Raw genomic sequence first — 15474 nt, 5'->3', positions numbered from 1 at the left:
TGTGTGTTGGGGAACCTATTATCTGACACCTATACTTACACATCTATTATACATATATTTAAATTTTCATTAGAAATGTTATTCTATTATACATTATACATATTCTATCAAGAAAAATATGTCACATCTGTAAAGTATGATATTTTATGTGCAGGTGATACTATATGATTATTTTTACATGAGGGAAAAGTATTTATACAGCACATGCTAAGTTGCAAACAGGTTTTGTGTCTAAACTCGTGCTTGAAAGTAAGTAAACGAAAGCTGAGCTGTATTATAGGTTAAAAATGCTTCAGACAGGCGTCAAATATGGTCACAATAAGACCATATTTTTGGTCACAAATAAGAGTGTGACCAAAATGAGCCACACAGAGTTTTAACATTGATGCAGTTTTGTATTTGTAGCAGCTCAAGAGCTTTACTTTATGCGTCCACAGCGCACTAGATGAGCATGCATATCTGAATGTACTGATTGCAGCCAGATACTTGAATACACTGCGATTCTCGGTGGCCTGCAGATTTCCAGAAACAAACAGCTCTGTGGGTGTGCTGTTGCGCTTTGACAGGAGATGGGCGTTGCCCCTCCAGTCAAATGTCAGTCGCCTTCCCCGACACGCCTCCAAAGGACAACTTCCTCTCAAGCAAACTTGGGAAGTTCGCAATTTAGGAAAAGCCCGCCCTAAAGCGCGCAACATGCACTCCTTTCATTGGCCCTGCCCCTTTCAATCAATTATCTCCCAAGTGACGTCAGCAGCAGCGCCACACCGGGGCTGAGGAGTGGGTGACGAGGAGCGATCACCACCACCAGGAAAAATTGCCAGGACCGATAAAATGCACGGACGATAAGGGTTGATTTGACTGTCAGTAAGCTGTTCTTGCATCTCGAGTGCTCTGTGTCGCCGAGGCCCTCTTGGGAGCACTTAGTTAATGCAATGAAGGTCCTCTGTCAGTTCGAGCTGCCTGGTTTTTCGCTTGTTGGCTGCAATTCCAGGGATGGCTCGCTGAGCTAACCTAACTAGCTAACAGTTAGCCTACCCTGGCCATTGGGTGCCTCGGTGTGGAAGAGATAGCTCCCTTGAGCCCGTACTCTCGTTTGGATTAATCCGGGGTTTTGTCGTTGATAGAAGACTTGAAACGGTGAAGCAGCGCATCTGCATGGACAGTTTGACGGGGGCTCTTAGTCAGTGCGCGGGCGTAACTTCCAGGGAGGATTTCGGGGCGGCTAGGCTTGTACTCGGCCGGGCGACCAGCAGAGAGATTGTACAAATGTGGCCGAGGCAGCCTGTTGTTTCCCACTGTCTCTGGGGGCGAAGTTCATAGATTGTTAGATTTTTGTGTAAATTAAAAAAATAGCGAGAAAAGGCATTAGAAAGTGTTCAGCACACTGAAAATTAATCAACTGACGTTAGCTTTGTTTTCACGTTAGTAGCATTTAGCTTACAGGCTAGCTACTGAGTTAACGTATCCAAGCTGTTTTTAATTTTTTTTTTTGCTCATTTTGGAAGTGCATCAAATAAAATGCTTATTTGCACCTTTTGGAGTCATCTTGGGTGTGTGCGGACATGTTGCATTGCAGATTATCTGTAATCAGCTCACTGTCCCTGTAGCCTGAGTGTTTTCGTACGTTTTAAACTAACGTAAAGCTGTCAAATATTTAACACTTGACAGCAGTATTACCATCAACAGGGAGGCCAGATTCTGCACCAAACAGCGAGACCACAAAGATCGGTTATCCCTGTTTTTTCCCTTTCTTTCTTTTTAAAAATAATTCGTTAAAAACGGACTCTTAAATAGAGAGGGTGTATTTATTTGATACTTAGTGTGAGGTGTAGCCCGGCACCCCTCGTTAGACGGGCTTTTTCTGCTCATGCAGTGATGACTTTAGACTCCATGATGGCTTGTTGCCTGAGTGAGGAGGCGAAGGAGTCCAAACGAATCAACGCCGAGATCGAGAAGCAACTCCGACGAGATAAGAGAGATGCAAGAAGGGAGCTGAAGCTGCTTCTGCTGGGTAGGTCTGCACGATGCTGAGTGTTTTTTTTTTTTGCACCACAAATGTAACTGCGTTGCACACAAAAGCACCTGCGGGTGTGATTTCTTTCTTTTTATTGCACAGGTTTCACATGCAAAACACTGCAACCACAGTTGCAGAAGCCACATTTCCCAAATCGCCACAGGATTTGTTTGTGATGTGATAGGGAAATCTACATCCGCGTGTGGTTTCCAGCCGGACAGTTTGAGAGAGATGTCAGCCTCTCACCTGGGAATTTGTATGTGCGCAAAATGTGTCATTTGTGACTGAATGGAAATGGTTTCGGCCAAAGTATCTGGCTGTTTTCTTCGTCAAACGATAGTTGCATCACAGCAGGTATTTAGTGTCTCCTGGTTTATGGTAAGGGGAGCATCTTGTCAAACTAGATTTTTGAGGTGGTGAAGATCAACCTAATTGTTACCTGAATGTACAGGTCCTAATACTGGGCTCGCTTTTTGTTTTCAGTGTCGAATCAGAACTATGAGGCTTATTCGTGGTTGTACAGATGCCAAAGTGCTACTTTGGTCTGTTAAACCTTTCCTTAAGCGGTTTTCAGCAGCTGCCTCTTCTTTTCTTCCTTTAGCCATCTTCCACAAAACACGGATTATTCCGCCAGGGCCCGAAATGATGAAAAAGAGTTGGATTTTTAATTAAGTCTGCTCCTACTGAGGCAGGGCTCTATGGGTGTCTGGGCTTGGAAATGGCCCCGGAAAGGTGGCTCGCTTTGGGACCGAACTCTTTCCCCAGACGGTTGGCAGCGCAATCCTTAGACTAATTTATACAGTTATGGTACAGTAGCGAAGTTCACTGGGATGGGATATCGACAGAAAGAGCTGTTTTTCACACTGCACTGAGGTCAGAGTTTTGGTGTAGTCGCAGAGCAGCATCAAATGTCATATTAAGGGATGCCTTCAGTTGTCTTGTTTGTTGTCACAGGTGACTAAATATACACTTCCTGCTTCTAAGGATGTTCTCTTATAGCTGTGTCAACATCCAGCACCAGGAGCCAAACTAGCTAAATAGAAACAACAGTTTCTGTTAACGCACGTTAGAATAAAGAGTGTTAAAATATTATCAGCAGATAGCACAGCGGGTAGCCTTTTACACATGAAATACGAGCAGAATAACAATTTAAAGAGAAATCTTCTGTCCACAAAAACATTGTTGACTGTTTAGACGCCTGAAGGGAGATGGAACGACACTATGTCTCCATATCTGGCTTTAAAGTACATTTTCTCTTGTCGTTCGGATAGCTCAGAAAGTTTAAAAAAACGTCCCTCCAGGATGCATAATCTGCATTCCTCTAACCGTCTTGTTTTGCCTGACCAAAACTAGAAAACCCAAAGATTTGAAGTTTACAAAAAAATAAATCTTCGCTTTGAACACAATGGAACCAGCAGCTGTTTGGTTACGTGTCCAAAACATTCATTTATTCGATCATTTGGACGTTGAAATCATTTCCTGCTAAATTTCAAGACAGAATAATTCATTGAAAAAGAAAAAGTAAGATCAGTTGCTGTTCATGGCTAGTTTTTGGCCATCTACTGTTGAAAATGAACTTCAGCGACGAGGAAGATCTCCCAGAGTTCATTGTGTTATCTTCTTGAGTCCTGTCTGTTTATGACTGTGTGCTACAGCATGTCGGTGTGAGTTAATCCTGTGTCACACTGATACAGTGCTGCTTCATGTGTTTCTGCCTTACTGCTGAAACTGATTGGGAATCTAAACCTGTTTGTCAAACTTGTTGCTGTTGTCTTATTTATTTATTTATTTATTTTTCTGTCGACAAATTAGATGGTGGGAGGATGGCTTTTTGAAATAGAAGACACCCCTTCTGTGTTTTTTGCCAACTACTAATTTTCACTAAATGCAGCAAAGTACAATTTGCAGGAGCCATTTGTTTCAGTTTGCGGTGAGAGTCCGCTGTCACATTTGTCAGTTTTAGTGCACTCTGGTTGTCTCACTTCATTTGGAACCTATTATGGACCTCTTTCATCGTTTTTATAGACCTTGACGCTCACTGTGGCTTTTTATTATGGTCTTGCTTGCATGTGTATTATTGTCTGTATTGGCTTTTAGGTACTTTGTAAATTCACTGTTGGGTTTCAGAACACTTTAACGCACTTTTGGCTGCTTTGATTGCAGTGGTGCCGGTTCTACGTATGTGATGCAGGTGTAACGCCTGCTTTCAGTTGACCGTATTTAACTCCGGAAGTACTCTGGCTCATATTTGTCGATAACTTTGTGCCAAATTGGATACTGAAGGAAAAACTAGAAACTCTTTAATGAGGTTTTGTGGTTCTAGTTGTCTGAAGTTCTGGCTTGATGAGTGAAAGGCTCATCTGCTACCTATAAGGAACGTTGGTGGTTTTGTCTGATGTTTTAAGGGAAGGCAGCTGTTCCAGCTGTTTATCAGCGGCAGGTCGGCTTTTTCTTTGGTGTGTTCAGCGAGTCGGGGTACAAGGAGTGCACTGTTGCCTGTTATGTAGCTAATGAAAGTCCCCAGTAATTAATTAAACATGCACATTTTATGAGATTTCTTCAGTAAAAAGGCTTTTTTAATGTGGCACTGACAGTTTGGTCGCGCAAATGAGTTCAAAGCCGTTGTAGTTCTTTTTTTTTTCTTTTGGTAGCAGTGTTTCCTCGCTGGATCAAGTTCTACTTATTGTTCATATTCTGACGATAACAACAGATTCTTCCATGGGTTTGTGTCACAGTTTTGGGCACTGAAACAGAACTATTTGGGTGAAGATTAACACTGACCGCGACGACAGCATTTATATGCGGAGTGGAAAACCTGGGCTTTTGGTTTGCGACACCAGATTGTGCGCCAAAATCTCCTTGGTCTCGTGTCAGAATCCCTTTGTTGACATGGAAATGAGAGATGCCAGCGCTAACCTTAACAGGACTTTTTAATGTTTGCCCGTGCAAATGAACGGTCACTCTCCAACTGTATTAAAGAACAGAGGCATCAGAATGTCTCCCCAAATTCACTCACGTTGACAAGTAGATGAGATCACCTGTCTGTGCTGTTGAAAAGACGGAGGAGGGAAAAACCCTTCACTCGCTGTCCCAATGGGAGGTTCTCCCTCCACTTTTCCTAATTTTTTAACTTGATGTCTTAATTAAGTTAGATTTTATTGGGGAAAAAAAAAAAAGTACATTTGTTGCTAAATCGAGTTACTTTCTGGGCAAACCGTTGCTGGTTTCTGTTGGAAAGAAAATGATTGGACAAAATTCGAGGCTTGAGCATGTCTTTTGTTCGGTGAGTTTGCATAAAGTGGAGAATGACACCAAACCTAACTGGATTATATGTATACAATTCAACTAAACCCATTCACCTCAAACTGGACTTTGAGTTTTGAAATGTCTTGGAACAAAAGCCCCGGCTCATTGAAACACACCGAGTGTTTGATTAAAATGCTGCTTACAACACAATGAGCCCTCTTTCAGACAAAAACCAAGTGACTCCAGCATCCCTGTTAGCTTTTAGTCATATTGAAGGATTAAATCGATAGAATCAAGTTTGGTGACCACAGTCCCCATGATGAGCTTGGGGATGTAAAGAGGAAGCACATTGTTGCCATGGATTCAGTGACTTGGACTGTGAGCAACCACTTGAACCACATTTTCTTCAGCTGTAGTATCCATTTTGGCAAATTCCTCATCAAAGTGTACACGGATGGCTCGGTCGTGATCAGGTGAACCTGTGCGACTCCAAAATAGCATTTTTACTTTCATTTCAGCGGATGCTTTCCCACAGCTAAAGCGGTTTGTCTGGCAGCTTCTGAGTGAATGATAATGCATGTTTTGCGCTTCGTTTCTGACCGGTGTTGATGCACTTAAACCCCAAATTGCAGCAAACTAGCCATATGTCGTTTAATTCAACTAAAGGACTTTCTGAGTCCTCTACAGCAGCGGTCCCCAACGGTACCAGTACCGGGCCGCACAGAAAGAATAAATATCTTACATTATTTCCGTTTTATTTATTATCTGAGTCTGAACAATGTTTTATTTTGAAAAATGACCGAATTCTCACCGTTACATACGTCTATGACTCACTCTTGACACGTGTCAAGGTGCTTGTCTCGGTCACGTGATAAGCTAATATTAAACCCACAAGCTAGCAAAATGAGTAAAAAAAACAGTCTTTTAAAAGCTTCTTTCCAAAGGGGAAAAGGCCCAGCGAGGAGACGGAAGAAGAGCCTATGACCACTAAGAAAAAGAAAGCTGCATTTAACAGACAAATACCAGGAGACCTACTTAAAATATGGATGTATCGTGACGGGTGATTCCCACAGTTTTTTGTCTTGGTCGTATCATTTTACTTTGTTGTATTTATCCGGCACACCTTAAAAGCCGGTCCGTGAAAATATTGTCTGACATTAAACCGGTCTGTGGCGCAAAAACAGTTGGGGACTGCTGCTCTACAGTTAAACATCTGGAAGCCAAAAAAAAAAAACAGTTTTTAGTACAGCCACAGTACAGTGGAGCCCAGATTTAAATGTGCACAGTCAGGAGCACATTCTGTACACCTGAGCGAGCTAAGGCCCACGGGCAGTGCAGGATATTTACCTGAACTCATAATTGAAATGGAAGTCGGCACACTGTATCTGCACACACACGCACAGAGCACACACTTCATCTCTCAATGTGTGCACTGCTCTAACAGGTCAGTAGTATCTGGGTTAATGAGTATTTGTTTTTTGGCAACACCCAAGGATGTCTCATGCACGGAGCCTGCCTACACTTATGGTTTCTCTCTGCAAGTCTTGCCACAAGCTAAGCAGATAAGCCCTTTGTTGGCCATATTTGTTTGGCTACATGTTAGCTGCTTCCAAGGTAACGACAGGCATTGTTGGCTTTTGTTGAAATAACAAAAGTGCTGACAGTGCAGATGAAAAAACCCACACAACGTGAGGATAAAGTAACCCCCCCACCCCTAAGTAAAAAATAAGACTCTGGAGAGAGAGAGAGTGTGTGTGTACATACAGTAGCGTTATAGGGTCATCGTAGGGATGCCCTCTGGTATCCCAGCTATCCTCATAGGTATTTAGCTATACTGAAGGCAGAGTTGGCAGATGTCCTGCTGGATCCTCACTCCCACAAGTGAAAGTCTAACAATGCTTACTGACTCTCAGCCAAGGTTGATATTGCTAATAATCACCCATGTGAGCTTATTTCCCAGAAATCTCATACAGCCTGACCTGGCACACGGGGTGTGAGTGTGTCAACAAATAGCAGATTATTTTAGTGTAATTCATATTGGTAACATGCACTTTCCGTTGCATTACACTGAACGGTGAAATGTGTTTTTAAACCGATCAGGATAACCAGCCAACCTGGCTGGATATCACAGCTATCAGCAGAATACTGAATGCGTCGCACTGCTTAATGAATTACAGCATTTCCACTCTTTGGGTGTCGCACATTGTATTTATTGTACTTTGTGACAGGTAAACATACTTGTCATCTAGTGTATTACTGAAATGATTAGCCAATGGCATACAGTCTTTCTACTGTCCCACGCACCAGTCCAGAAGGTGATAGAAATGCTCCTATGAGCTGGTTGCCAGGTTTAAGATAATAATTAAGCAAGCAGAAATGGTGCACACTTGAGGGTTAAATATGCATTTACATTTCGCTGTTTAATTACGTATTTAAATGATGTTTAAATACATGTCATCAGATGTGGGGAAACACAAAAACACGACATTTGTTTGACGTATAGGCTGTCTGTAAATGGCATCAGCTGCTGGAAACCCCACAGCCCCCTACAATTGAATGGTGAGAGTTAAGTTATTCAAAGTGTCCATTTGTTCATTCTAGGCCTAAAAGGATTCCCTTACGATATTTAAGTTTTGTTTGGTTACAGCAACATGAAACTAAGATGCATTAAGCGGTTACTATTTGTAACTCCCTCCCCTTTGCTACAACTAGCGGGGCAGGGCTGTTCAGTGGGGGGACGAGGAAGCGCATTCGGTCACAAAACAAAGTAGTAAATCAGAAAGACGACATATATTTTGAGTATTTTCGCAGTGGTTACACTCTGAACAACAATTAAACTTGTCACATCACCCAGTGGGAAGGTGCTCCGTCATCGTACTTTATGTCGGAGCACCCATTAACTAGCACGAATGCCTTTGTAGCGCAGACATGCACACAAAGAACGGGGAGGGCGCAGCGATTTTATTATTATTTTTTTTTAAGCTATATTTTTATCGTCCTCACGCCCACACGCTGCTATTGTTTTATGTCTGAACATCCTCTGCCCGAAGGCTGCAGACAGAAATGTTCCAAAAACAGTTGGATATATTTAAACGAGGGAAATGCACTAAGAATATGGCGACTTTCCAGAGAAATGCACCGCTTAACATTTCTAGTGGGTCATTAATTGATAACAATGCTGCCCTTGAGTCATTGGTTGACGTTTTCGGTGCACCCTCAAAGACAGGCACACGTGGGGCTGGTTAAATTGATACTCGTATATTATAGGACATCATTTTCAGACCAGGTATATGTAGCTCTCTGTATTTCCTCAGACAGTACCAGATTGCTAAAGAAGCTGATAAAAATAAACAAGCGTTGCGATAAGGATGACTGGCTGTGTGTGTGTGTGTGTGTATGCAGCGAGTCTTATGCGTCCTTACTAAGTAACAAAAAGGCTAACAAACTATTTGCTTGCCAAGCTGTGACCACACGCTTAACTTTTCCTGCATCGTATCAAATTAAAATCCCTTACGAGTTTAATTTGATTAAAACCTGTTCATGGCAGCGCATCCATAACGTATGCAACTGCTTACCGCTCCGATTCAAAGGGCTTTAATTTGATTTATATTTCAGTTGACTTCTTTCTAGAGGTTTTTGTCAAATAAATGATGTCTATAGTCAAATATAAACCACCAGAAAAGGGCAGATGACCAACGTACAATCAGAGATCTTCCATAAAGGCTTTGTTTGTCCACTTTGTTGATGTAGTGCAAATATGCTTGCACAGAATCGGCCATCGCAGCCATTTGTTGCATCAATGTAAACCTAAGCACTTGTATCTAGTAGATGAATAGTTGAGTTTCACAGTGCAGGTTGGTGTTTGTAGTTCTCTGCTGTTTGTCAGGCGGCTCTGTTGATTGAGCAAACTGTTGACACACCCAGAGTTTCGGCAGTTATGTAGCAGTCAGACCTGTGAAAGACGGCCCGGTCCCTCTCATGTTAGTGCCTGCCTATCACTGACACCAGCGGCTTAATCTAAAACTCGGTCACCCCAGAGAACTGGTGTTGAACCCAGTGTTTTGGGGGGGGGGGGGGGAGTCCAAATATGAGTGGAGTTTTATACCTGTGCCAAAAAGAGTGGCCAAATTAAATTCCAATTAACAATAAGATGTGTTTGACACTTAAAGTTAGAGCTGGCAGTTCAGACCACAGGCTCGGGATGGTTAACAGACGGTATAAAAGATTTAGAGTATACTTTGTTTTTGTTGAGATGAATATAGTAGTCCGAGACCTGTCATTAGGCGGCATCATTACCAGAATCTGGTCATGCTCCTGATCGTGGAAATAAGGCGGTTGGTGTTTTGCAGTCGCCCCGTCATGGTGACACTCAGCCCGGCTCCCCTGCACAGTTTCCTCTGAAAAATAGAAACACAGTTGTACGTCTATATCCTCTTTGGAAAAAAAAAAAGTCTCAACTTTCAGTTAGTACAGAAAAGCGTGCGGCTTGTGAACCGAGATCGGCATATTAAGATGGCACCGCAGGATGTTTAAAACGGCCATGTTTCCAAATACGAGGACCAATGTTAGCCGGTTTCGCCGTGACCAAACATGTGCAGCTAAAATGAACACAGCCAGCCCCAGTCATCAGACAAGAATGAACAAGGTGTTGTCGACTTTGTGCTCCAACCCAGAGAGACCACATCTGAGGCAGTTTGCACAGCTAAGGATCAATCGAGTTATTCAGTCACAGATAGCCTCAGGTTTCACTAGCTGCTGATGACCTTGAAGCTGTTGTTTAACCTGCTCACCATCGCCAAACTTCCCGTGACAGAAACGGCTATCACTGCATCGTACAGCCAAAGTAAAGTCTAGGTAAAGCGCTCGGTGAGTAAAGTTTGTGCATTAGTCACTACATGTGATTTAAGACTGGAACTGACAGCACTGAGGTGGGTCACTCAGGCATTGATTCTGAAAAGATGGAGGTTTTGATATTGAAGACAGCTGTCATACTCAAAAAATAGGAAACGTGGACCGGTCTGACTCATTGTATTTATCAATGAAGACATGGCTGTTGGCAGATAAGTTTGACACATTTAGAAGTATTGATTGCACATATTGAATTCTGTATTCAGTTACTTATATTATTTTATGTTAGTATTATTTTATTTTACTTTAGTACTTTCCCCCTTGTACCTTAACTGTTGCACAGCAATTCCCCTCAGGATAAATAAAAGCTTTTTGAATCTTTGATACAGATTCTAAGACGTTCGGATACAGCGTTTAGATGCATTTAATCGTCAGATGATGAATTCTGATCCAATCATGTGCTCTGCAAAGATTCACTTCACAAGGCAGCTGAATTTTGGCAAGATCCAGATCACCAAGTTCACACCAATCAACCTTCTGTACTGGCAGCTCCAGTCGATCATGGCAGCTCGTGTTCACTGACTGGCTTAGCTTGTAGCACTGTGTTGATCCGATTGGTAAATTTAGCTTGTGACTGTTATGGGGATATCACAGTGTCCATCTAACTGCTTCCTGAAAGTGTGTTCTATAAAACTAATCTATCATCTGGTACTTCATCCACGGTGGTGGATGATGATAAAGAAAACAAGTTTTTTTTGTTTTTTTTAAAGACATATATGACTGTTGGGTGCAGCTATCAAAAGGGCAGAATTGCTGAAGTTACCTCGAGGCTTTTACTCGAGAAATTACATATTTGTAAGTGGCACTTGTTTCATTCGTCATGCACCCTGGTGTAATTGTGGGCGTGATCGTGTGCTTGCGTAAAAATGAGAGTTTTACAAAGCCGTACATCATCTTTGGGCAATTTTTCAACAAAGTCTGGGCTAGGAAGGAAGAGCTGAAGTTTGAAGACTTGTTCAGTTACTTGAGGGATTACAAACTACCAAACTCCCGCCCAGTGGGAAAACTGCCATTCCTGTTCAACAAGCATTTTGATGAAATGGGAACCAAAATAGGCAGAATGATCAAATTGACATCTTAGTTCTTTAGAAGGAAAAGCATGCCAGGAATTTTCTCAAAACTGGAATGGAGATCGTGCAACCCCTCCCCCACCCCCCAACTTCTCATTATTTCTCTAAGCAAAGATCTAGATGTGCTCTTACAGTCCATTTGCTCTGTGCAGACACATATTAGACGTCTAAATGCAGCACAGCGGAGACTTATCCCTCCCACTCTTTCCTTCTCGTCGCCATTCGTTCAGAAGCTATGTGAAAAATGAAACATGTCATTTGCACCACGTATGAAGTCAATAAATGAGGTTATAGTCGTAAATGCTGTAACACGGATGGTTATTTATGGGAAGGACCTGGCCTTGCAGGTGTCTGCTCTGTCCTCGTTCTTTCATTTTCTGTTTGCTGCATTTGGAGAAAGTTTATGGCCAAGTGTTTTTTATTTATTTTTTATATTTTTTCTTTTTTTGAAGGTGGGTTTCAGACACATATGAGAGGCAGAACAGGCTGCGGTTGTAGAATAGATTCATCATTTTTGATAGACTCGCACACACTCGTGCTCAGCTGTGATATGTCATTGTAAATAACCTGTTTCTTAGCTTGAGAAATGGGCAGCCAAAAAAAAGAAGGCCGCAAAACTGTAATAACGGTGCAATAAATGATTTGAGAGCATAATGCTGTTGATTCTATTGTTGTTGAAATATCATCTTCAAAAATCTCTATATATACATTTCCTCCACGTGGTGTTTTAAAACCTTGATACGACAGGAAACTATTTGCAGTAGATTGTTTTGTTCTTTATCAATAACACACTTGTCTCTCTGATTGTCATCAATCTTTGGCCTCTTATTCCTCAAACCCACGACCGTCAGGAACATCAAGAGCAACTTTAAAACGTCCGTCTATTATTATTATTTTTTTTCCCCAGATGATTTGTTATGTTAAATCGCTGATGCGTAGGAAGATTAGTCTGATTGGCTGTCCAGCGCAATAAATCAACTCTGTTGTACGTTAATGTGACTCCTAACGGTCATTATTTTGGATGCATGAAGCTTAAATGCTCAATAAAAGCACACATGCACAAAACAAATCCCTATGATGTGTTTGTTTAGATCCAAATGCAGGATTTGAGCCTGAAAGTGAGCCGGAACTATGTTGGATGGTAAAAACTGAACTAATAATCACCTGGCTTTAAATGTGGTTGTGTTTTAATGTTTTTACTTTACTGAATAATTAACGGACTCCTGCTCTTTTTGTTCTTGCGCGTGTACATTTTCTATCAGAGTTGGCAGGTCAAGGTTTTTATCGCTGTGTGTTCAAGAGCAGTTTTTTGCTGACACGAGGAGACGGGTGGGTGCGCTCTTGTTTGGTGCGTAACTTCTCCTTGATTAGTGCACGTGAGTTCCTGTCATCCAGCATAGAGACGGCAAACTTCCAGATTGACCTCCAGTGAATGATCATATCGGTGGAGTCTGCATTGCATTGAGGTCTGTGAGTTGCTTAACAGGCTCATAAGTAGCTTTTTTTCCCCTTTTGTGCCGTGTTTGTTTTTGAACTCCACCAAAGCAGTTCCAGTTAGCCAGAGGCTGACGTAAAACCAGTTCTTTCTGTTTCAACTGGTAAACCTTTTGCTCGAGCACTGAAAAACCGGCACTACACTAGCATGAATTCTTTGCTTCGCCAGAAAAAAGAACTACTTATATCTGGGGGAGGGGTCACGGAGACCAACCGGATCAACTCAAATATTCTGACTGCTATGTTTAAAAACCCCAGAGTCGGTGTAGCTTTCCTCTATTCTGTTCAAGAGAGAACAATAAAAACTGAGCTGCAACCTGAGCATGAAGTCTAAGCAGCAGTGTTTGAAACGTTTTCCTGCCAGTTGCATCTGAGAATCTTTTACAGAGCTTCGAAATGGAGCTTCACTAACTGGCGTTTGGCGGTTTATAGATCGAGCTTAACACGACAAAAATCCCGATCGTTTTGTCGATCATAAATGCCAATTAGTGTTTTTCCAGAGAGCGTTCAGAATCGCCAACTTTGATTCGACATTGGTTTGCTGGAAAAATTAAGACGAACTCTGGTGTTGGTTGTTTTTGTGAAGATAAACTGTCTCCTTGCCCTGTTGTCATCTTCAGAATCTCAAAATAAAGCAGAGGGAGAGTCGAACGATATTACAAGAGATGTTCAACGTGACCAGATTACTTGGCTCTCTGGCTGTGGAAAATCAAACCAGTTCTCAGCCAGATCCAACTCCAGCACCAACCCTGAACCAGCATGGCAACGGTTTTGGTCGAAAAGGGGGTAGAGTTTCCACACCAGAACACACAGTGACTTTATCTGGTCACATATTGGACCCAAAGGCAAAATTCTTTAAATTGTTGTTGCTGCTTCTACTGCTTATGTCAATATTTTGCACTATTTATTTTTTACACGCCAAATGATTAGAGCTAAAAAGAAAACACACAGACGTGGAACCAACTACACAAAGGCTTTTGCAGAGGAAACGAGAACAAAAATGAAATCATTGGACTGTATCTGACCGCAGGAAAGATGCATTTATGTAACTATGGGTTAAGTAAAGCGGTTTATGGATTATTTCAGAGGCATGCGTATGTCATGATATGTTTTTTTCCTCATCTATTAATGCTTTGTCAAAGATCCGACTATGTGAACAGCCTGGTAGAGAAGTTAAATTCATAGTTGTGATACAGCGAAAGTAGCGTTTTAACAGCCAAAATGTTGGTCTTTGCTGTAAGCCAGAATATCAGCTGATTCAGCACACTGGCATCTATACTTGAATCCGCAGATGGCGTACTGTTTGCTCTGTAACGGACACTGTAGAGGCATTAAACTACTAAATGTTCCATTGCTTCTCACTTCTAGGCTCATTTGAGCAGAATCCATTTCAAGTTCCTGAAATTATTCATGGAAGAGTCCCTACAAGCAAAAAATGGCCACTGGACAATCATTAAGTGTGTTGACTGTCAGCGAGGCTTCCGACTCTGAAGTCTTACTCAACACTGCGCTGAAGCGGACACAAGCTTCCTGTTCGATGTGCTTGGAGAAGTTTTAAGGAATCATTTACTTAAATCGCTGTTCTCCTTCACACTGTCATAGTTTGTGCCTCCTTCGAGGATTGTCGAGGCTTCGACCCACTGAATGGATCTGTTGTTTTTTTTTTTCTAACCACAAACCTTGGAATTACGGGTTATCAAGTTAAGCTTCATTGCATGCACGTGAATACATGTTTGCTGAATGTATCCTAACGCTGCTCAACTTTGACCCACAAGTCCACTGGTCTAATCCCAGAAATATTCGACCATGCTGCCATACTGTGAAACTTTATGAAAAGCCTCACTTACCCTCTGTAATACGCAAGCCGTAAGCTATCCAACAAGTCTGACCCATCTCCTGACAGACTCGGCTGACCAGGAGCAGGACAGATTTGACAGCCACTCTGCATGCAATGACACAAATGTTTGTTAGTTCAGAAAACCAAATGTAGCAATTACTCTAACCGAGGTTTGAGAAAGGGAAAGTTTGCTCTTGCGTGGTCTCGCTCTGTGAAGCTCTTAGCTTAGCTCTTAGCTTAGCTCCCTTGTAATGATTCATCTTTTCTGCCCTACTCGTATGTATTTTGCACAGCCCTACTTTTAAATAAATATTCATTTATACATTATGTATTATGGATTTTACACTTTTACGTCATTTGTGCACAGTGGAATCTTCACTCGATTGTTCCACGTGTATTTGCTTGGTTGACCTAAAGTGAAGTTTGCTCATTACTTCGAGAGACAGATGCTTTATCCAATCACCTGCTCTGAGAATTTTGAAGTTTTTAAAAATGTGTCTATTTTCAGTCTATATTTTTCACAAAATAAAATTCAAATATGCGTGGCCATCATTGGCTTCTGTAACCTTAGCTTTCCCATCCAGTGGCCTGAGTCCTGGCTGACTATGTTTTGGAATGGAACGACGTCAACGTTAAAAGTTGCATCTTTGACTGAGCTCTCTGGATACACATTAAAGCCTGTCAGCTGGTACTTTCTGCCATGTTTTCAGAAAGTTCAGTGAAAGAGTTGCTATGGCAACTAGCATTGGCTCTCAGGAGTAGTTCCAATGAGCGTATAGATGCTCGTCTGTTAGAAAAAGCTTCTGCTGGCTTTCTCAGCTAAACGGCATATCTGTTGGAAGTTGAACTGGTCACGCTGGCAAAAAGACGCGCCCATTTCCTCTGGTTGATTCTTTTGGAAAACC

The 15474-nt window shown here is 41.9% G+C and overlaps 1 protein-coding gene across 1 annotated transcript in view; it reads left to right on the top strand.

The window, feature by feature from the left end:
• The first annotated feature begins 780 nt into the window (after positions 1–780).
• LOC142400412 (guanine nucleotide-binding protein subunit alpha-11) overlaps positions 781–15474 on the top strand; it is a 30365-nt gene continuing 15671 nt past the window's right edge. Inside the window, exon 1 of the mRNA XM_075485274.1 lies at positions 781–2011. Coding sequence (XP_075341389.1) covers positions 1876–2011 — 136 coding nt within the window. The 5' untranslated portion in view covers positions 781–1875. The remainder of the gene's footprint in view (positions 2012–15474) is intronic.

This window comes from Odontesthes bonariensis, chromosome 15 (assembly GCF_027942865.1).
Source record: "Odontesthes bonariensis isolate fOdoBon6 chromosome 15, fOdoBon6.hap1, whole genome shotgun sequence".
Taxonomy (NCBI): Eukaryota; Metazoa; Chordata; class Actinopteri; order Atheriniformes; family Atherinopsidae; genus Odontesthes; species Odontesthes bonariensis.
The sequence above is the reverse complement of the archived record's forward strand: the minus strand, read 5'-3'. Positions and strand labels throughout refer to the sequence as shown.